At 34.1% G+C, this 24,084-nt stretch overlaps 1 protein-coding gene across 1 annotated transcript in view; it reads right to left on the bottom strand.

The window, feature by feature from the left end:
• The window catches only part of GPR137C (G protein-coupled receptor 137C), a gene marked incomplete at both ends in the record, with an annotated part of 61,229 nt that overhangs the window by 2,630 nt on the left and 34,515 nt on the right, over positions 1-24,084 (bottom strand). The window contains one exon of the mRNA XM_084240949.1: positions 649-798. Coding sequence (XP_084097075.1) covers positions 649-798 — 150 coding nt within the window. The remainder of the gene's footprint in view (positions 1-648; positions 799-24,084) is intronic.

Here is a 24,084-nt window from a genome sequence, read left to right as displayed (position 1 = left end):
AGTTCTTGGGTAAGACAGGAATTAATTTCACCTTAACAAATGAAGATATTCACTAGGTAATGACAGGCAATCAATTTTCCTAACAATAGCTAATACCATGCTTCAGAACTTTAGTAAAATAGGTTTATGACCAACAGGTTTTTGACACTATTAGAATTATTTATAAAAGAAAATATTCCTTTGGGGTCCTCCTTGGTGGCCAGGGGTTAAGTCTTAGTGCTGCCACCGTGAAGACCCACTTCTAAGACCTGCATTAGATCCCTGGCCAGGGAGCTAACCCACATGCAGCAGACCTCTCCTGTCTCGCCTGCTGCTCCCACAGCAGTGCATCTCAGTAGATCTGCCTGTTCTACTCCCCACTCAGTCTCTGGTGAGGCCTCTTACCCCCAACATCTCCGTCAACACCCTAGTTCTATGCAAAAATAAATAAAAATTTAAAAAAAAAATCCGTTGGGAAGAATTATCTCTGACGAATGATTTTAAGGGTCATGTGTAAATGGAGATTTTAAAACACCATTTTTAAATATGATTATTGATAACTAGAGATTCCATAAAAGTGTTTGTAAGTCAAGCACTTAAAATGTTCTCTTAGTTAAGGTCAACTTCATTATCATATTATTAGATTGGCAATATATGGTAGGTACTTACCTTATCTGAAAGATTATCCCAGCCATAATTAAACGGACTTTCTAATGTGTCCTGAGATATGGTGATCACCACCAAATTATAACATGCTCTTGAAGAATAGAGAAGAATGACTACACAGCCTACAACAACAGTCTGGCACAGAGACATACCCTAAAAGAAATAAAAATCATCATTGGGATAATCTGCACATTTTTCATGACAAGCTATTCTTCCACATACAATATAGTCACCTCTTGCATTGAACTCCTAGAAAATATTGAGCGAGCACCTGTGGAAATAAACTCTTGATTATTTTGTAATTCTTATTCCTGTGTTTTTAAACTACCTTGTGAATGTGGATAAGTTCTTCGCCAACTTGCTCAATGGCAACATGAGAAAATTTTGTTATGCCATGGTTACTTTATTCCCTTAAGTAATATATGAATAGTCAAGTTGGCAAAAAATTGAGTTTTAATTTATATTAATCAGAGAGGTAGCTGCATAATGAGAAAAAAGCTTTAATCCATCTGATACACTTAATTTCCAATAAGATACAAAATTAGAATAGAAATATAGCTCTTATGCTAGTTGCTTCGTTCTATTAGATTCCATTATTGTTGATATAAAACCCCTATTAATGCCATTATGTTGATTACAAAATATAAGACACCCAAATGCACTTTCTAATCTTTAATATTTTAATAATAAGGCTTTCACCGACTCCCTAAATACAGTAATTCCTCATGACACAATGATTCTTAGCTGAGGTATATCTATTACAGAGATACAGTATTACCTTTTACAGGAATTCTTTTTTTAATTAAATTTATTTATATATATATATTTTACATCATTGTTCATTTTGTACAATATTTGCTTTCTCCTCTTAGGTGTAGTTCCTGTAAATTTCCCACCACCAATTCACCTGTGCACCATCAGCATAGTCCCTTGTATTCTTTCCTCCTCTGTTTTGATCCCTCTCCCTCAGAATATCTCTGATTTACAGTTGCCTGTTAATTTTATTTATTTATTTATTTATTATCATTATTTTTCCTTACAGAAATTCTTAACCTGGGATCTGTATTGCCGTGTCATTGGCTTCCTTTATAATCCTACTTACTTTATGCACCAAAAACATTATTCTGAAAAGTGGCATCTTTGCCAAAGAGACCCATTGTAAAAAACAATGTGTAAATTTGTGTTTGGGTTGTCACAATGATTAAAGAACAATAGAGGTGTTTAGTGCACAGGTCCAGGGATGGTAAATGACCTGAAATTCACAGGAGAATCCTTCACATAAGAGAATTCTCCTCTGACTTTCATAACTTCCCATTGTTTTCCTGGACATTCATGAAGATGAAAACCAGTAATGATCTCAGTCAGAACCTGTGTTTTACATATGAACAAAATTTATGTTTGCATAGTTTAATAGATGCCAGCATTTCCAGAAACACATATAACATGTAAGCTGAAGAAAACTTGTATTGTATTTTGTTCAGTAATTTATCAACAATTGTTTAAATACTTCAGAAAACCATGACACTGACAACAACACATCAGTTGAGATACATCAGTTGGTGACACATTGTAACAGTCTGTATTTGCAGGTCCCATTCAGTTTCTATGTATAGATATAAACAGTATGCCACCAAAATCTACATATTGAGAAATCTAAAAATTATTTACCTCTTTATATTACAATTAGGGCAATTTCATTAAAAAGTTATATAATTAGGTAGGTTAAACAATATCAATTTTAGGAGAGAAACAGGATTTAAAAATGTTTCTCATTAGAAAGATGCACTGGGTAGGGTTAAGAACCATGGTTATACCATTATAGAGAGCTGTGTGGAGATTTCTTGACCTACTAAACATAGAGCTTCCATATGATATCCAGCAATTCTACTCCTAGCTATTTACCCAAAGGACACAGAAACATCAATTCCAAAGAGCACCTGCACCCCTATGTTTATAGCAGCACTATTTACAATAGCTAAGCTTTGGAAACAACTCAAATGCCCAAAAATAGATGACTGGTTCAAGAAGATATGGTACATATACACCATGGAATATTACTCAGCATTCAAAAAAGATATAAACACATGCAATTTGAAGCAACATGGATGGAGCTAGAAGGAATCCTGCTCAGCAAAATAAGCCAGAAAGAAAAAGAAAAATACCAGATGGTCTCACTCATAGCAGGAATCTAGAAAACTTAAATAAGAGACCAGGAAAAAGAATAACTATAAGAAAGAAAATATCAAAATCAACAAACAACTATGAACCAGAGACACTCTATGGGGGGTGGGGAGGGGGAAAGGAGGGCTTGGGGTCAAAATAAGGGGGTTGTAATTATATGGGGAATAAAAAAATAAAATTTAAATAAAATAATAAAAAAAAAACATGGTTATAACTGACTTCCTCATCGGAGCAACACATTTAGCAGTAAGAGAACTAAAAGATGAAAAATACCTTGAAAGATTTTAGGATAGTAACAGAGCACCTTCTCTGAGCCAACCCACTACCATAAAATAAATTAAGTGTGAAAATAGATAAAGCCTTAGCAAGATTTAAAAAAAATGAAAGCTAAAGGTTTTTACAATATGCATTTTTATCTTTGTGACTCCAAAAAATAAATGTTAATAACACAGTTCACCCAAAATCAATCCAGATCTCATTTTAAAAGTACTGTTATTAAACAAATGGCAACAAGAAAAGTTAGACTGCTGTAAACATTACCTCTTAAAAAACACCTGTTTATATTCACTGCTTTGCGAAATAAAATGACTGCTAAAAAGATATCTTATAATATGGTGAGACTGTTTTTACTTGTAACTACTACAAAAACTTTTTTTAAAAAGGTAGTGAGAAAAACAGATAAAACTGAATTAATTGATAAACCAAAATAACACTGCTGCCAAAGTACATACATATAACAATAAAAGAAGCCCACTGATTTTGAAAACAAGATTATTCCGGCAAAGTACAGGATTACAAAATAACAAAACAAAACAAAAAAATGGACTCAGCAACAAGGAAAATGTTAAAAAGTTTAAGAAGACCTAAATGAATAGAGTCAGAACAATTGCACTCAGGAGCAATCTTCTATGAATGGCTATTTATTCCTTATTCTCCCGTCTCTGATATGTACATACCAATTTTTTTTTTTTTTGGAAATTGCATACTTGACATGTAAGAGTTACTTGTCACTTATTACCTCACTCTAGGGTCTATCATTAATTATCACAATTAACTTCAGATTGCAGATTATTAACTAGAGCTCAATATTTTAGGTATTTTATCTTTTTTAAATTGAAGAAACATTGGTTTATAACATTGCTGTTGAGGTATCTGCAGAACACTATCAAAAACTCAGCTTATCATTCACTGAGTTGTCACAAATACTTATACCTGTGCAATCCAAATGTCTGCCAAAATAGAGAACATTGCCATTACAACAGATCGTTTCCTCACACCCCTTCCCTATCAGCGGACCCCAGGATGCAGAGTATCCCCAATTTATTTCTGTCTATGCTAGGTCTTCATGTGAATGGAATCACAATATGAACTCCTCTACTTTCATTCATTCAGATGATGTGAAATTCATCCATATTGTTAGTTTATCAGTGGTTAGGTCTTTGTGTTGCTGAGGTGGATGATTTGGGTATCATTCTGGCTTGCTCAAGTTTCCTAGTTTTAGCACTGAAAATGTCACATCCCAGAAATTCTTCAGTTTTGGGGGCACCCGGACATTTATAATCTTACATTGTAAGATTATATGAGTTTGTTTATATGACATTTTGTTTATCCATTTTTTCCTCTTCATGTAGTTTCTATGAACATTCTTATACCAATCTTTTCCTGTATATATGCTTTTTATTTCTTTTGGGTAATTACCTAGGAGTGGAATTGCTGGGTCATTTTGTAGGTATTAGTTCAGCTGTATAAAAAACTGCCAGATCTTTTTCCAAAATGGATGTACAATTTACACTTCCAACAAATTATGAAAGTTCCAGTTTTTCCACCTCCTAGAAAACATTTGGGTTTGTCAGCCTTTTAAATTTAGCCATGCTGATAGATATCTTATTTTGGTTTTTATTGGCATTTCCCTAGTGACCAATGATATTGCACTAATTGCCATTTCTCTTCTTTGTGAAGAATCTATTTAAATCTTTTGACCACTCCAATTGGATTATCTTTTTGTTATTTTTGAGTTATAAGAGTGCTATATAAACTGGAAATGAGTTCCTTGTCAGATATATGTATTCAGATATTTTTTCAAATCTGTGGCTTTCCGTTGCATTTTAGACTTGCCTTTTGGTGAAATTTTTTAAATCTTAAATCTAATTTAATCAACTTAACTCTGCCCCCTTTTTAAAAATTCTCTGATCTAAGACATCTGCTTTTACCCAAGTTGTTAAGATAGTCTCTGGTATTCACTTCTGGAAGCTTTAGAATTCTTTCATTTATATTTAGGACAACAGTGCATTTAAAATTTTTTTTACATGTAGTTTGAGGTGGAGTTAGAGGGTCATCTCATTCTGTATGGATACACACTTATCCCAACGTCACTAGTTAAAAAGATTTCTTTTCCCTGCTGGATTGTTTTGGCACCTTTATCAAAAATCAAAAGACCACATAAGTGTAGGTTGATTTGTTGGCTCTCTGTGCTGTTCCATTGACCTGTCTATTTTATACCAGGAGCACACTGTCTAAGTCTCTAAGTCATAAACTGTAACCCCTCCTGTTTTTTTAATATGATAACTTTCTGCCCTGTCCAATACAATAGCAATTAACCACATGTGAGTATTTACATTTAAATTAAACTAAGTCAGTGCCTCTGACATATCAGCTACTTTTCATGATCAATGTCACTTATCACTAGTTAACATTCTGAACAGCACAAAAACAGAATATTTTCATCATCGCAGAAAGTTTGATTGGAAGGCACTACTTTTTAAGTAAAGTTATGTTCTTTGCATTTCCATATAAATTTTGGAATCAACTCTCAATTTCTTTTTTTTTTTTTTTTTTTAAAGATTTATTTATTTATTTGTTCATGCACTGGGTACAGTCAGAAGCACGGGAGGGCGAGAGAATTCACCAGAGCCAGAGCAGGGAGCAGAGCAGGCAGAAGGACCGAAGTACACTGCTGAGGGGAGCAGCAGGCGGCAGGAGAGGTCTGTGCGCCATGCGGGACCCTCCTCCGGTGGCCGGGGAGCAGCCGGGAATTGAACCGGCGCTGCAGAGGCCGCGGGCAGCCTTGCAACCCAGCGCTCAACCGCTGCGCCACCGGGAAGGCCCCAACTCTCAATTTCTAATTAAAAAAAATCATGATAGAATTACGATTGGGATTCCATCATTTTGAGGAGTACCGTCATTACAATAATAGTGCATCTTATAATCCATGAACAAAGGACTCCACTGAGTAGGTCTTTTCTCTCAGCAAAACAGCATAGTTTCCAGTATACAAAGAGGTATAGTTTGATTTTTAAAAAAAATTATTGATAAGCATTTGGTTTTTAATGCGATTGTAGCTTTTGCTTTTTGAATTTCATTTCCTAATGATTGCTCCTGGTATACAGAAAGGTATATTGTAGTTTTGCATTTTGACCTTGTATTCTTATTAGTTCTAGTGGTTACAACTTCTTTTTTTTTTTTTTTAAAGATTTATTTATTTATTTATGCAAGCACTGGGTACAGTCAGAAGCATGGGAGGGTGAGAGAATTCACTAGAGCCAGAGCGGGGAGCAGAGCAGGCAGAAGGACCGAAGTACACTGCTGAGAGGAGCAGCGGGCGGCGGGAGAGGTCTGCGTGCCATGTGGGACCCTCGCCCCGGTGGCTGGGGAGCAGCCGGGGATCGAACTGGCACTGCAAAGGCTGCGGGCAGCTTCGCAACCCAGCGCTCAACTGCTGCGCCACCAGGGAGGCCCAAGAGTTTACTTCTTAATTTCCCTTTCTTTTTCTTGTTTTATTGGAATGTTGAATAGAAATGGTAAAAGTAGTCATCCAAGCTTTCTTTCCAATCTTAGAGGCAGAACATTTGATAATTTAAATATGAAATTGATTGTAGGTTAGGATGTTATTTTTATTAGATTGAGGAACATTGCTTCTGTTCTCTATTAGTTGAGAATTTTGTTGTCATCTTTATAATCATGAAGCTTGTTGAATTTTGTCAAATGCTTTTTCTACATCAATTGAAATGATTGTCTTTTATCCTTTATTTTCTTAATGTAGTGAATTACAGTGATTTTCAAATGTCAATTATTTATTAATTTATTCTGGGATGAAAGAATTCACCAGAGACTCAGTGGAGAACAGAACAGGCAGATTTATTGAAATACACCGATAAGAGGAGCAGTGGGTGAGACGGGACAGGTCTACTGCACTGATTTTCAAATGTTAAATCAACTTTCCATTCCTGAGATAAACTCTTTTTAATTATGATGTGTTTTTTTTAAATATTTTATATAGAGTATTTTGTATTTTTGTTTTGTAATCTTTGCCAAGTTTTGGTACCAGAGTGTCATCATAAAAGATGATACCAGAGTATCATTGGTATCAGAGTATCTTTGGTACCAGAGATGTCATCATTTGGTACCAATGCTGTCATCATAAAAGGAAGTGTTCTTTTCTCCTCTATTTTCTAGAAGGGTTTATTATTGGTTTTGTTATTTAAATATTTCATAGGATTAACCAGTAAAGTCGGTTGGAAGCCATTACACCTGGAGTTTTAAGAGTCATTTCTAACAAATTCAATTCCTTTAATAAATATAGGACTACTTGCATTTTGTATTTTATTTTCTATCAATTTTGCTACCTGTATTTCTTAAAAAATTTGTCCATTTCCCCTATATTGTAAAATATACCCATAAAGAGTTGTTCATAATAGTCCCTCACTTTTCTTTTAATATCTTAGTTTTTTAGTGTTTTAATATTCCCTCTTTCATTCATGGCATTGGCAATTTGTATTTACATTCTGTTCCTTCTGTACATCAAATTTGTTGATCTATTCAGAGAATGAATTTTTGACTTTAATTTGAATGTAATGATATGTGTCATAATGTTCAATGTAAGGCTTATCTTGAGGACTATTTCATGTTCAATTGATAAAAATTCTATTATTGGGAATCAATTAGTTCAAGGGTATTAATAGAAAATTTTCTATATTGCTTCTGTTTGTCAATTGCTTAAGATGCATTATTAAAACTCTATGATTGTGGAGAATTCCCCTCCATAATTTTTATGCTTTTGTTAAGTCTTTTTTTCCCCTTTATTTCTTACCCCCTTGGCTTCATGCAAACATTTATGATTTTTCTATCTTCCTGATGAAGTTTACCTCTTTATATTTGGTAATACTCTTGGTCTCCTAATAAAATGTATCTCCTTATATCTCGTAATGCTCTTGGTCTTGAAGGCTATTTTATCTGAGATTAAAGCACCTCCTTATGCTGACTGAATGCATAATACATTAATGTCCATCTATTTTCAATTCATATATGTCTTTATATTTAAAGCACACTCTGAAAAACAGCATATCAATAAATAGGTTTTGCTTTATCAAAAATCTATTTTGACATCTCTACTTTTTCAGTGTTTGGTCCATTAACATAAGAAACAGTGGTGATGTGTTTGTATTTAGCTCTTACATTTTACTATTCATTACTTTTCACCCATCTTGTGTTTTATTTTTAGTGTTTATTGTTCCTCTCTCCATCATTTCTTGTGATCTTTGAGTTAGTTTTTGGAATTCCATTTAAATTGATCTATTGAATTTTTTAACTATACATTTTGTTTTGCCTGAAGTGTTTCTCTAGAGCAGCAAGTCTTTAATTGTGGTTCAAGTATCTTAAAGAACAAAATCAGTACTATTTAAAAATACACTAAGATACTGTTTTTTTAATGCTCTCATTCTCTTTTAAATGTACAGAATTTTCCAGGGGTTACATAGTATGTTATGATGTCAACACTTTGTGTGTATTTCTGTTTTTTCTAGAATTTTTGATATGGTAAATATGTGCATTTTCAGAGATTAACTCAGTTTGTTCTCTATACTTTTAAAAATGGTTATTGCTAGTTTTCTTCAGTTATACTTGTATCCATTCTAAAAACTCATTATCATTCAAAAAATAATTATTTTCCTTATATCTATGTGAAAATGCAACAAGAATAGGTATACCCTGTAGATTTGTTTTATGATTAAGAATTTTTAAAAAAGATTTATTTATTTATGCATACAGAATTGGGGTATAGGCCAGAGATGTGGGGGGTGAGAGGATTCACCAGAGACAGAGTAGGGAACAGAACAGGCAGAATGACTGAAATACACTGCTAAGGGGAGCAGCGGGCGAGTCAGAAGAGGTCTGCTGAGCCATGTGGGTAGCTTCCTGGCCGGGGATTGAACTCGTGCTGTGTGGCTACGGATAACTTCATAGGTTGCATTTTAACCCCTTGTGCCACCAGGGAGGCCCTGACTAACAATTTTGTTCAAAAACTTTAAAAATTAAAAAATTTGATGTAAAGCATTTTACAAGTTAATATTTTACTCTAAGAAAGTTTTTTTTTCATATTTAAGCATAAATTATTGGGTTAAGTGGGGAGTTACTGTTTCATGGGTACAGAGTTTCAGTATGAATTTATGAAAATGTTCTGGAGATGGGTGGTAGTGATGGTTGCACAACAATGTGAAGGTACTTAATGCACTGAACTGTATACACTTAACAATGGTAAATTTTATGTTATGTATATTTTTTCACAATAAAAAGAATTTTTCTCAACACAGCTTCATTGCTTATCTCTAAAATACTGGGGAAGATAAAAGTGTTAGAGGTCTCTGACTCAATGGAGAGAGGAATCTACTTTAAAGGTACTGAGTGAAACAGATTTTTGGTTTCATCTAAAGAAATACAGTGAAAATTATCTTTCAGTAGGCTTTATTAATATTAATAATTTATCTCATTATTTCTTCTGTGACAGAACAATTTTGAATAGCATTTTGGTCCAAGGTATGTTGCAGCATCATTTTAAGACCAATTATTCAGCGTTTAAAGTGAAAGAACTAGAGATTTTAAATTGCAGGTGTGGTGAACATTTTAAATACCAAAAATTATTTTTATAAGTTTCTAAGTCAGAAATGAAAAAAAAAATTCAAGCACTTTACAGGCTTTGTTATTGTACTATACTGGCTGTAAGGCACACACAATAGCTGAGTAACTAGTAAAGGCTAAACAATTGACATTGCTGAATGCCTGCTGGATGGAAAGTCCATAAAATAAATTATTCATGTTATTTTCCAATAATATAGAAATCCACTGATTTAACTGAAAACATAAAGACTGATTTGGTATATTGTCTGTAGATTTATATTTTTGCCTTACAAATGAAAGCATTTGATATAGGAATAATTTTGTCGTATTTATCTGCTGTCAAAACTAATCTTGCAAGAGGTTATTCTTTTAAGTCAATTTTTTTTTTAAAGATTTATTTATTTACACAAGCACTGGGTACAGTCAGAAGCGCAGGAGGGTGAGAGAATTCATCAGAGCCAGAGCGGGGAGCAGAGCAGGCAGAAGGACCGAAGTACACTGCTGAGGGGAGCAGCGGGTGGCAGGAGAGGTCTGCGGGCCATGTGGGACCCTCCTCTGGTGGCTGGGGAGCAGCCGGGGATGGAACCTGCTCTGCAGAGGCTGCGGGCAGCTTCGCAACCCAGCGCTCAACCGGTGCGCCACCGGGGAGGCCCTAAGTCAATGTTTGAGGAGAAACATAAGAGATACTGAAAAATTCAAAGTGTTGAAAATTTGTCTGACTTTCTCCTGGATCAGCTGTGTCGGTATTTTCACTAATGGTGCAAAATGGCTGGACCTTAGAACAAATCAAGGTAGTGGTATTTAATTGTATTGTATTTTTTACTACTATGCACTCCCAGTTAAAAAAAAAAGTCAGTTAAGAATATACTTGATGAAGCAGTGAAATATTAACTATCAATCCTAGAGTATATGGCTATTTAATAGATGGTAGATGAGATGAGCCTTACACTTAAAGCCATTCAGCTGCATACAGCAATTATCTTCAGGAAAAAACTTATGTGATTATTTGACTTGCAAGCTGAACTAGCTACTTACTTCATGGAACATCATTTTTTACTTGATAGACAGCTATGGCAGACAAACAATGGTTCTTTAGACTTCGTTGTTGGGCATACATTTTTTCTCCAAAAATAAATGAAATGAGCCCATCATTTTAAAGAAAATACTTGACAATACATATTGTCAATGATGAAATATCAACTTTCAAGTGAAAATTAGTATTTTGGAAAAGTTGTAAGCACTTTTATCTGCTTAACTGTCAACTTACCACATAAATTTTCTAATGAGATTAGTAGTGATATTAACAAATGTGATTTGGGATATTCGAAAATGAAATGTGTCAACATTTTAAAGATGTGTGAACACACTTTTTCAAATGACCAATGCATGATGTTACAAATCATTCAAATGCAAGACAGACCAATGGAGAGCACAAAAAGTTCACTAATAGGGTTTTAGATTTCACATGGCAACTAACCTTTAAGAAACCTCCACTTCAGAGTTTTGGTGTAGTATTAAAGAAGGATTTCCACAATTATCTGAAAAGGTTATTAAAATTCTCCTCCATTTTCCAACTACATATATGTATAAAGATGGATTTTCTTCATATACTTCAACCTAAACAACATATCACAACAGATTGAATGCAGAAGCAGACATGAAAATCCAGCTGTCTTCTATTAAGACATTAAAAAGATTTGCAAAATGTAAAACAACATCAATCTTCCAATTTTTTTTCGTTTTGGAAAATAGATTTTTCATAAATCATGTTATGATAATAAATAATGTTTTTGTTATTCTTATTTAAATGAATCAATAAGTGAATATTTTTAGAATTTCTCAATTTTTATTCCAATATGGTATATATCAGTAGACATAACATAATCTACACAAACAAAAGTTCTTTGGGGTGTACAATTATTGTAAGCATTTAGTGGAGTCTTGAGACTAAAAAGATTGAGAATAACTGTCCTAGTGATTATAATATATATTCTTTAACTTTTCACAGTCTAAGTAATACTTAATATCATAATACTTGAGGCAAACTATAAGAACTTTGCAACTATATAGGTTAATTTATCCCTGTTCTTCATGCTGCTGTTGCTAAAGTTATATATACTATATAATTATATGTTACATCTATGTATATAGGCCTCACATTGTTATAATTTTTTCTTTGCAGTCATATTTATTTTTAAAAAATTAAGAAATTATATTTACCCTCATATTTACTATTTTTCGTATTCTTCAGTCCTTCCTGAAGAGCTGAAATTTAAGCTGATTTTACTTCCCTTCAATCTGTTGAAAACTTTTAGCATTTCTTGTAGTGCAAATCTGTTCATAACTAATCCTCCAGTATTCTTTTATCTGAAAAAGTTTTTATTTCTTTGTATATTTTCGCTGGCTACAGATTTCAGGATTTACAGATTTTTCTTTCAGATATTGTTTCCATGTCTTCTGGTTCCATTATTTCTGATAAGTGAGTAATAAATCAATGTTCCCTTAATATGTGTTATTTTCCTCTGCTCTCAAGATTTTACTTTTCTTTATGGTTTTAAGTTCTTCAAAATTGGAAAATTTACATCATTTTTTTTTTTAAGATTCCTCACTTTTATATATATATATATATATATATATATTTATTTATTTATGCATGCATGCATGCATGCAAGCGCTGGGGTGCAGGCCAGAGATGCGAGGGATTAGAGGATTCACCAGAGACAGAGTGGGAGCAGAACAGGCAGATGTACTGAAATACACTGCTGAGGGGAGCAGCGGGCGAGTCAGGAGAGGTCTGCTGAGCTATGTGGGTAGATCCCTGGCTGGGGATCGAACTTGTACTGCAGTGTCTGCGGATAGCTTCATAGGTTGTGTCTTAATCCCTTGCGCCACATCATTATTTCTTACAATATTTGTCCAACTTCATATTTTCACTCTTTTCCTTGGGTATTACAATTACACATAGTTAGGTCTTGAGACTACATTCATTTTATCATAATCTTTCCCTCTTGCCCCCTCAGTTCTTCAAGTTGGATAACTTTTATAGATTTCTCTGCAAGTTTATTGACTATTTTTCATCTCCTTCTTAAGAGCAACTAGCTACTTTTAAATTTTAAATATTGGGCCTCCCTGGTGGCGCAAAGAGTTAAGTACCACACTATGAAGCAATCTGCAGCCTCTGCAGCACGAGTTCGATCCCGGCTGGCCAGGGAGCAACCCACATGTTGCAGCAGACCTTTCCTGTCTTGCCCGCCTCTCCCCTCAGCAGTGTATTTCAGTCAGTTTGCCTATTCAGTTCCCCATTCTGTCTCTGGTGAATCCTCTCACCCCCCTGCATCTCTGGCCTGTACCCCTGCTCTTGTATGCATAAATAAATAAATCTAAAAAAAAATACTACATTTTTAAATTATATAATTTATTTTTAAATAGATTTTATTTCTGTTGAGATTTCTTATTTATTTATTTAGCCAAGTGTATATATATATATTTACAGTTTTGGGCATATTATAAAATCTTTTACAAGTTCAACATTAGGTTATGGGCGGGGGGGGGTGGGGAGAGAGTAACTGTCTCCTTTGATTGCTTTGAGTTTTGCTCTTTGCTCTTGAATATGAGTTATGTTTTTTCTGGTTTTCTAGACCGGTAATAATTTTGGATTTTGTCCTGAAAATTATGACTGGCATGTTTTTTAGAGAGTTTATATTCTATTATATTATTCTTCAAAGTATTAATTTTTCTTTTTCTCTTCTTCTTTAAGCAAATAATAACTTGGTTAGACTCAAATTCTAAACTATATCCCATGTACAGACAGCAGCTAAAATCTCAGTTCAATTCCTTTATCCTTAATTGTGCTGCTTGGAGTCTGTTCCACACATGTATAATTCTGGTAACAAATGAAAAAATGCATTTTAAAGTCAGAATTTAGGACTTCATTTATTTAGCTGTCTTCTTCCTGAGATTTCCCACTCACTTTTCACCTGTGGTCATTACTTGAATTTTCTCTTCTGATTCTTCAAGCAAGTAAACAATGGATTTTTCTTCAAGTTTTGGCTGCCCCATGGATGGGGCCTTCTTTCTGGCTAGAAACTGAGAAACAGGAAACTCACTCCGTCATTTTCTTCTAATTAGTTGCTCTCCAGTGCCTCCAGTGTTTTTTTCTATTTGGTCCAGAATTTATCATTGCTATCTGTGGAAGGTTGGTCCAGCAGAAATTTTAGCCATTTCCAGAAGTAGAACCCTCCACATATTTTTTCAAACCATGTCACAAATGCTATTTCCAGGCTATTTCCATTTTGAAATTAAAATGACTAAGTACTAAAAATAAGAAAACAAATTAGTCTCCATTAGTAAATTTTAAAAGCATTTTCATAACTATAAGGTTTAAACAGTTTCAAAAATAGTTTCAAGCTGCTAAGACACAATGGAATTATATTTCTGGTTCCTTTGACTCTGACATTATGGCCATGTAACTTCTTGGCCATGGAAACACTTAAAATTTCTGACAATGCTGGATGGTCCAGTAAAAACGTCTAGAAGTACAGGGTAAAAGCTACTTGAGTTATGGAGTAGTTAAAAGATGTAAAATCAAGATTGTTAAAGGGATTTTGTAAATGGGACAAGCAAGTGGTTGGTTAGCTCAGCAACAGAATAGGATACAAGACATAGGATATAAGAACAGGTATAATGAAGGCAGCAAACTAAAGAAGCACCACTGTTCAATAATGATAAAGCAAATTCCAGCAAGTCAAGAGCAAAGTTATAACAGAATATTGGGAAGATGGCAATTATACCTGTTAGAGAAGATGATGAAGCCACTATTAATTCACCATCATCTTCCCCCAAATCTGGTTAAGTCATACTTCAGGGTGGCAAAAGAAAGGTACTAATATGTCTTAGCCTGTTTCTTTAATCATGATGTAAAAGTTATCTCTAGTCTTTAGGATCATCTGGGTGCACGAAATATCAGATATAGTTTAGTTGAATGCTACTTTGTCTGAAAGATGCTGCTTCCCATTGCCATGTTAATTAATATGGATCAAGGGTTCAGTGAAAATGAGACAGGAAGGCTTACATACTAATTAAAACTGTAAAGAAGCCAGAGGGAGGGGAAGAGAGAGAGGGAGGGGAAAGAGAGAAAGACCACACACAAATGGCTGTTTAGTCTGAGAGACAAGTTGATCTTGAGAATTAGGCAATGACTCCTTTTATGCTCTTATCCAGACATAAAATCGTACATTTCCTATGATCTATTCATTCTTGTTCTGGGTAACTATCAAAGGATATGAAAAATACTACTTTGAAAGGATATATGCACCCCTTCATTGCAGCATTACTTACAACAGACAAGCTATGGAAACAATCCAAGGACCCATCAGTAAATGGGTGGATAAAGAAGAAAATGGAACACTTGTCAGCTTAAAAAAAAAATGGTGAAATTCTACCACTTCAGACCATAAAGGTCGACTTCGAAGGGATCATGCTAAGTGAAATAAGTTACATAGAGAAAGACAAATCAATATCATCTGATTTTACTCGTATGGAAGAGATAAAGAAATAAAGCAAATGAACGGACAAAACAAAAAAACCTCTTAGATTCTGACAACATAATAGTGGTTACCAAAGGAAAAGGGGGCAAAGCAGTACGTAAAACCCGTAACATGAGTTAATTGTGATGGTGATCACAGAGTAGTATATACACATGTTGAAGTATAAGGTTTATACTTCAAACTTAATGTTATAAACCAATGTGACTTCAATAAAAATAAAATAAAATAAAATTATACACCTCTCTGACCAGTGATATTAGTCTAAAACTTTAACTTTGTTTCTACCCTGCTTTTGCATGGTCTTTCATACAGAGAATTCCAACTTGCTATGTTAGGGACTAAACATTGACCCCATCCACTTAAATCTTTTTTGTGCTGTCAAGTTTTTTAGCACATCAAAAATGATACTTCTTCTACATTCTTATAAATATTCTTATTTTCTGAAATGGAAAAGAATATTAGAATAAAAATAATTTTATCAGTAGTCATTTTAATGTTAAATGTTACACTATAATTTCCATAAAATGTAAATAAATTCAAATGTATCATAGAAATCATACAAATGAAGGCAAAGCAAACAGTAATAAAAAATACCTTATGGGAGAAAAAAGACTAATACTAACAACCATGTTGATAAATATGAGCTATTTTTGTATCCTATAAAGAGTTTATTTAAAAAAAAACTATAGTATTTTGTCTAAATTAATGAGACAAGTTTGAACTGTTAGCAAATGACAAAAAGTAAAATGATAGTATTGTCTGTTATACCTATGCAAATAAAAGATACAGATTTCAGAACAGAAATTCCTATAATTGAAAAGGCTATTACATAATTTCAATAACACTTGTTTGAAGAATTTCTCAGAAAAACTAGTTAAATAGTAAATGAAATGTGGTCTATTAGACACTTCATCTTTTATCAAAACCTGGGCAAAGGGTACATAATAAGATAGAGTCAAGTAAAATTAAAATAAAATATTTGAAAGATATCATTGTTGGGGCCTTCCTGGTAATCTAGGTGTTAAGTCTAAGTGCTATCACTGCTAAGGCCTGAGTTTGATCCTCAGCCAGGGAGGTAACCCACATATGGCACAGCAGACCTCTCCTGTCTTGCTCACTGCTCCCCTCACCAGTGTATTTCAGTATATCTACCTGTTCTGATTCCTACTCTGTCTCTGGCGAATCCTCTCACGCCCACAACTCTGGCCTATACCCCAAATCTATGCAAAAAATAAAAAAGCAAACAAACAAACAAATAAAGATATTATTGTTCCTTTTTAGAATTTAATTACATACACAGGACTCCTCTCCAGATAAAATTTGTCACCCATTTCAGATATTTAATTAACTCCCTAAAGTTACCTTACAGTCCCCTTTATCGATATTCCTAATATACAGTAGAGTCATTACGCTAAGGACTTTATATAAATTTTTATTTTATCCTTATAATAACCTTAAAAGAGAGGCACCAGTCTTATCCTCATAACAACCAATGAAATTGACACTCATTATTTCCATTTTACAAATCATGAAAGTGAAGCTTAAGATGATGTTACTTATTCAATAAACAAAAGAAATGAAATTTACATTTTTAGCTGTTTGATGCCAGGTTGCCAGTTTTTATTCCCTATGATACACTGTCTTTCAGTAAAGTCCAAATTAATTTTGCAAAAGAGATATAAACATGTCCAATCCCATTTTTAAATTTATATCACCCTCACTGCAAAAGGTAATTTGAAGTAGTTATAGAGATAGTTGTAAAATAGAAACAAACAGGTGTGTATGTGTCAGGTGAGGGGGGAGCTAAGAGAGTGAGATGACAACAGAGGTAGAGTCAGAACCAAAAATGGATATTATAAGGTCATCTGTGATTGACAGACTGGTGAGCCACATATTTAGCTCTGAACAACAAAGTAGATAGAGAAAAAGACTTAATCAACACTGTTTACCCGGTACTGAATTGGAGAAAAAGGCCTTTTTCTGGGGAACATGTGTAAACAATATACTCAACAATATTATACAATAGTGACTTTAAGACTGCTTAGCAATTTCTTGATTTAGGCCAAAGCATGATGTTAAAGCGTAAGTTGGAAAAGGCAAATCTATCCAGGGTACAATTCAATCTTGGTGCAAAACTCTGCAATGATCTGGATAGGGCTGAGGATAAAATGTAGAATAGACAGGGAAATGGACAGACTATACATCATTTTGGTAATCTGCCTGGCAATTAAAGTTTTACCCTTCCAGTTTTATTGGAAAATAATTGACATACATTATTGTTCAAGTTTAAGGTGTATGCATTATGGTTTGATTTACATATATGATGAAATGATTATCACAATCGATTTGGCTAATAGGCATCTTATATAGATACAATAAAAGAAGAGAGAAGGAGAGAAAAGGAAAGGAAATTCTCTGACATGAGAACTCCTAGGATTTACTCTCTTAATAACTTGCCTTTCTATCATAAAGCAGTGCTAGGTGTAGTCATTATGTTGTATAATGCACTTGTAGTGTGTAGTTTATCAATTAACTTTTTAAATTTAACAGTGGCAGGGTTTTCCCTGCCAAGAATCTGGAGTACAGAAACTCCACATTGTTTAGTGGGCCATTTTATACCTGGACAAAGAAGCATAGGGTAAAATTTGTAACTTCTTATGTACTTTAGGAACCCAGAACACATACAATATATGTACATGTACACAATATTTTCATTGTTTTGTTAAATAAGAATATTGCTTCAACCTAACAAGATTATAGGAATCTGCTAAAGCAACACTTAAAAAAACATAATGGTCTAAATACCTTTATTACTGTACAAAATAAATTATGATTTAAGAAGATACAATAAAGTAACAATATGTGAGAAACAGAAAAATGAACGAACAGAAGTAAACTATTCAAATAGACAACTAATATTTTAAAAACAAGTTAACAGCTGCCACTTTGAAAAAGAGAACCAAATCACAGCACTAGCTGCCAAAATAATTAAATGTAAACTTAAAAAGTAAGTAACAATAACATAAAAGATATTTAAGTGCTCCGCCAACTGAGACTGGGATAGATTTCTAGATGTAATTACTAAAACTCCTAAGTCTTATTTTTGTTAAAAAGGCAAAACAAAAACTCATTTTGAGAAAATTAATAAGGAGGCTCATAGTCTTTTTGAAAGCCACTTAATGGTCTATCAGTATGAAAACAGTTAAAATTTGGTATATGATGAAATGTTTTGCAGCCTCAAAAAGACTTTTTAATTGCATGAGAAAATTCTTTACTAGTGTAAGGAGAACAGTATACATATAGTACTTTCACTTATTTCCAAATATACGTAAGTGTTGGTGATGACACACTTTTTCTTTTTTTTAATTTAAATAATTGTTTCCTATTGCCAAGTTTTAACAATCAGGGACAATATTTAATGTGGTTAATTGCCTATAAAATAGCAATTCCGATAGAAATAAAACCAGCTATAAGAACACAAATAAAAAGGTAAAGACAACACAACCAAAGAACACTCTTCTGCCAAATAGACAATGGGAGAGTTTGTTTAGATTTAATAAGAATAAGCCAATTACATAAACTATGTGAAAATACAAATGATGAAGACAATAGTTGTACTTGTGTATGTATCTGCAGCTTAAAGACAGAGAAGTTATGAATTTACACTGACATTAAACTCATATAGGACATAGAAAGTTCAAGGAATACAAGGAAATTTAGTCAAATAATTTACTATATCTGTAGAATAAACAGAAAAACAATATTGTGGCAATATGAATAGTTGTTGAGAAAGATTTCAAGATAATAAATATCTATTCTTAATTAAATACACATAAAACTTATGAAGGCTATCATTATTTAAAAAGCTAACATATTTTTTTTTTATAAATTTTATTGTTATATTCCCCATACAATTGCAGCCCCCCCATTCTGACCCCAATCCCTCCCCTCCCGCCCCCGCCCCCCTAAAAGTGTCTCTGGTTCATAGTTTTTTGTTGATTTTGATTTTCACTTTCTTATAGTTATTCATTTTCCTGGTCCCTTATTTAAGTTTTCTAGATTCCTGCTATGAGTGAGACCATCCGGTATTTTTCTTTTTTTTTTGGCTTATTTCGCTGAGCATGATCCCTTCCAGCGCCATCCATGTTGCTGCAAATTGCATGTGTTTATCTTTTTTGAATGCTGAGTAATATTCCATGGTATATATGTACCACATCTTCTTGATCCAGTCATGTATTTTTGGGCATTTAGGTTGTTTCCAAAGCTTAGCTATTGTAAACAGTGCTGCTATAAACATAGGGGTGCAGGTGTTCTTTGGAATTGATGTTTCTGTGTCCTTTGGGTAAATACCTAGGAGTGGAATTGCTGGATCATATGGAAGCTCTATGTTTAGTAGGTCCAGAAATCTCCACACAGCTCTCCACAGTGGTTGGACCAGTTTGCACTCCCACCAACAGTGCAGAAGAGTTCCTTTTTCTCCACACCCTCGCCAGCATTTGTTGTTGCTAGTTTTTTTAATATGTGCCATTCTCACTGGTGTAAGATGGTATCTCATGGTAGTTTTGATTTGCATTTCCCTGATGACAAGTGATGTTGAACATTTTTTCATATGCCTGTTGGCCATTTGCATTTCCTCTTCAGAGAAGTTTCTTTTTAGCTCTTCTGCCCATTTTTTGACTGGATTATTTTCTTTGTTGTTGTTGAGTCTCATCAGCTCTTTGCAGATTTTTGTGATCAGTCCTTTATCATTAGTGTTGGGTGCAAAAATGTTCTCCCAGTTGGTGGGGTTTCTCTTTGTTTTTGTTATTGTCTCTTTTGCTGTGCAGAAGCTCTTTAATTTGATGTAGTCCCAGCTGTTTATCTTTGCCTTCACTATCACTGCTTTGGATGATGTGTCTGTAAAGATGTCTTTGATGTGCAGATCACGTAGTGTTTCGCCTATATTTCCTTCTATATATTTTATGGTTTCAGGTCTTATGTCTAGTTCTTTAATCCATTTTGAGTTGATTTTTGTGTATGGTGTGAGGTAGTGGTCAAGCTTCATTCTTTTGCATGTAGCGACCCAGTTTTCCCAGCACCATTTATTGAACAAACTTTCTTTGCTCCAATGCATAGTCTTTGCTCCTTTGTCAAAGATTAGTTGATCATAAATCTGTGGGTTTATTTCTGGATTTTCTATTCGATTCCATTGGTCTGTATGTCTGTTCTTGTTCCAATACCATGCAGTTTTGATGATTATGGCTTTGTAGTATAGTTTGAAGTCTGGGAGTGTAATGCCTCCATTCCCTTCTTTTTTTTTCAGGAGAGCTTTGGCTATTCAGGGTTTTTTGTGATTCCATATGAATTTCCTCAATAATTGTTCTGTTTCTTTGAAGAATGACATTGAAATTTTGATTGGAATAGCATTGAATCTGTATATTGCTTTTGGAAGGATGGCCATTTTAATAATGTTTATTCTTCCAATCCACGAGCAGGAGATGTCTCTCCATTTCTTTGTGTCTTCTTCTATTTCTTTTAACAGTGTTTTATAGTTTTCTTTGTATAGGTCCTTTACCTCTTTTGTTAGATTTATTCCCAAATATTTGATTTTTTTTGTTTCAATAACAAAAGGGATGGTTTTTTTGATTTCTTCTTCTTCAGATTTATTGTTTGTGTATAGGAAGGCTACTGACTTTTGCATGTTGATTTTGTATCCTGCCACTTTACTGAACTGATTGATGAGTTGAATTAGCTTTTCTGTGGAGTTTTTGGGGTTCTCTATGTATAATATCATATCATCTGCAAATAGTGATAGTTTGACTTCTTCTTTTCCTATTTGGATTCCTTGGATGTCTTTCTCTTGTCTTATTGCCCTGGCTAGGACTTCCAGTATTATATTGAAAAGCAGTGGTGAGAGTGGACATCCTTGTCTTGTTCCAGATCTTAATGGAATTGCTTTCAGCTTTTCACCATTGAGAATGATACTGGCTGTTGGCTTGTCATAGATGGCCTTTATGATGTTGAGGTATGTTCCTTGTATCCCAAGAATTTCAAGGGCTTTTATCATGAATGGGTGTTGCACTTTGTCGAAAGCTTTCTCAGCATCTATTGATATTATCATATGGTTTTTATATTTCTTTTTGTTGATGTGTTGGATAACATTGATTGATTTTCGGATGTTAAACCATCCTTGTGCCCCTGGAATGAATCCTACTTGGTCGTGGTGAATTATCTTATGGATACATTGTTGGATTCTGATGGCTAAAATTTTATTGAGGATTTTTGCATCAGTGTTCATTAAGGAGATTGGCCTGTAGTTTTCCTTTTTTGTGTTGTCCTTGTTCGGTTTTGGTATTAGTGTAATGTTGGCTTCATAGAACGTGTTTGGTATTGTCCCTTCCTTCTCAATTTTTTGGAAGAGTTTGTGAAGGATAGGCACTAATTCGTCTCTGAATGTTTGGTAGAATTCATTTGTAAATCCATCAGGTCCTGGGCTTTTGTTTTTGGGGAGGTTTTTGATTACCATTTCAATTTCGCTAATTGTAATTGGTCTGTTTAGGTGTTCTATTTCTTCTTTATCTAGCTCTGGGTGATTGTAGAGTTGTAGGAATTTGTCCATCTCCTCTAGATTGTTAAACTTGTTTCCATATAACTGTTCATAGTAGTTACTGATTATTCTTTTGATTTCTGCTGTGTCCGTTGTGATTTCTCCTCTTTCATTGATGATCCTGTTTATTTGTGCTTTCTCCCTTTTTTCCTTTGTGAGCCTGGCTAGGGGTTTGTCTATTTTATTGATTTTTTCAAAGAACCAGCTCTTGGTTTCATTGATCTTTTGGATTGTTTTTTTAGTTTCAATTTCATTTATTTCTGCTTTGGTTTTTATTATTTCTTTTCTTCTACTGGTTTTGGGGTTTTTTTTGTTGTTCTTTTTCTAGATCTTTGAGCTTCGAGATTAGGTTGTTTCTTTGAGTTCTTTCTTGTTTCTTGATGTGAGCTTCTATTGCTATATATTTTCCTCTTATTACTGCTTTTGCTGCATCCCATACATTTAGGATATTGGTGTCCTCCTTGTCGTTCAATTCAAAAATTTTTTTAATTTCTTCTTTGATCTCCTCATTAGTCCAGTGGTCTTCCAGTAGTGTGGTTTTTAATCTCCATGAGGTAGGAAAGTTCCTTGCCTTCTTTTTATGGTTTATTTCTAGTTTGATGCCTTCATGGTCAGAAAAGATGGTTGATATGATTTCAATCTTTGTGTATCTGTTGATGTTTGTCTTGTGCCCCAGTATGTGATCGATCCTGGAGAATGATCCGTGTGCGCTTGAGAAAAATGTGCACTCCATTTTTTTTGGGGTTTAGTGTTCTATAGATGTCTGTTAAGCCCAACTGCTCTAGGACCTTATTTAGAGCTTTGGTTTCTTTACTTACTTTTTGTCTTGTTGATCTATCCATTGTTGATAGTGGTGTGTTGAAGTCTCCCACTACGTATGTGTTTTCTCTGATGTCTGTTTTCAGAGAGGACAACAGTTGTCTGATATATTTTGTGCTCCTTCGTTTGGTGAGTATATGTTAATGAGTGTTATTTCTTCTTGAAGAATTGTCCCCTTGATCATAATGTAGTGACCATTGGGGTCTCTTTTTATCTTTTTGAGTTTGAAATCTGTTTTATCTGATATAAGTATAGCTGTTCCTGCTTTCTTTATTGGTCCATTTGCTTGTAGGATTGTTTTCCATCCTTTAACTTTGAGCCTATTTTTATCTTTTGTAGCTAAATGTGTTTCCTGGAGACAGCAAAAGGTTGGGTTTTGTTTCTTAATCCAGGCTGCAACTCTGTGTCTTTTTATTGAAGAGTTTAGTCCATTTACATTTAGAGTTAATATTGATATGTTAACATCTGTATTTGCCATTGTGTTTGTCTTTCCTTTGATTTTATTTATTTATTCTTTTAATAACTTTTTTTTTTTTTTTGGCCTTCTTTCATTGTTATTCGTCCCTCTGAGGTTCTGGCTTTAGGACTCCTTGTAGTATTTTTTGGAGTGGGGGTTTAGTTGCAATGAAATTCCGGAGTTTCTGTTTGTCTGGGAAGGTCCATATTCTTTCTTCAAAGAGGAAGGAGAGCTTTGCGGGATAGAGTATTCTTGGTTGGCATCTGTTTTCTTGGAGTCTGTTAACTATGTCCCTCCACTCTCTCCTTGCCCGTAGTGTTTCTTCGGAGAAGTCTGATGTCAGCCTGATTGGCTTTCCTTTGAATGTTATCTGTTTCTTCCCTCTTGCCAGCTTCATTATTTTTTCCTTGTCCTGGATTCTTGGGAGCTTTGCTATTATGTGTCTTGCTGTATTTTTTCTTTCGTCGTGGAAGTTTGGTGTTCTTCTTGCTTCTTGTATATCAATTTTCAGCTCCTTCTTCACATTTGGGAAGTTCTCTTCAATTATCTCTTTGAATATTTTCTCTGTTCCTACTTCTCTCTCCTCTCCTTCTGGTATTCCTATAACTCTTATATTTCCTTTCCTCATGGAGTCAGATAGTTCCCGAAGTCTTTCTTCATTCTTTTTCCTTCGTACTTCTCTTTCCTTTTCTGTTTTGGTTCTTTTTATTTCTGTGTCTTCAAGAGCACTTATTCGTTCTTCCATTTCATCAATTCTGCTTTCATTGCTTTTCCCAGAATTCTTTAGTTCTTCCACTAATTCTTTGATCTCCTGCATTGCTTTTACTTCCCTCTTTAGGGACTCAATTTCATTCTTCTGATCGTTGATTATTTTTCCCTTATCATTGTTTTCCTTTATGACTTCTGTCAGTTTTTTAATCACGGCAATTTTAAATTCTCTTTCTGGAAGGCTCAGAAGTTCT

Source organism: Talpa europaea, assembly GCF_964194135.1.
Source record: "Talpa europaea genome assembly, chromosome: 8".
Taxonomy (NCBI): Eukaryota; Metazoa; Chordata; class Mammalia; order Eulipotyphla; family Talpidae; genus Talpa; species Talpa europaea.
The sequence above is the reverse complement of the archived record's forward strand: the minus strand, read 5'-3'. Positions and strand labels throughout refer to the sequence as shown.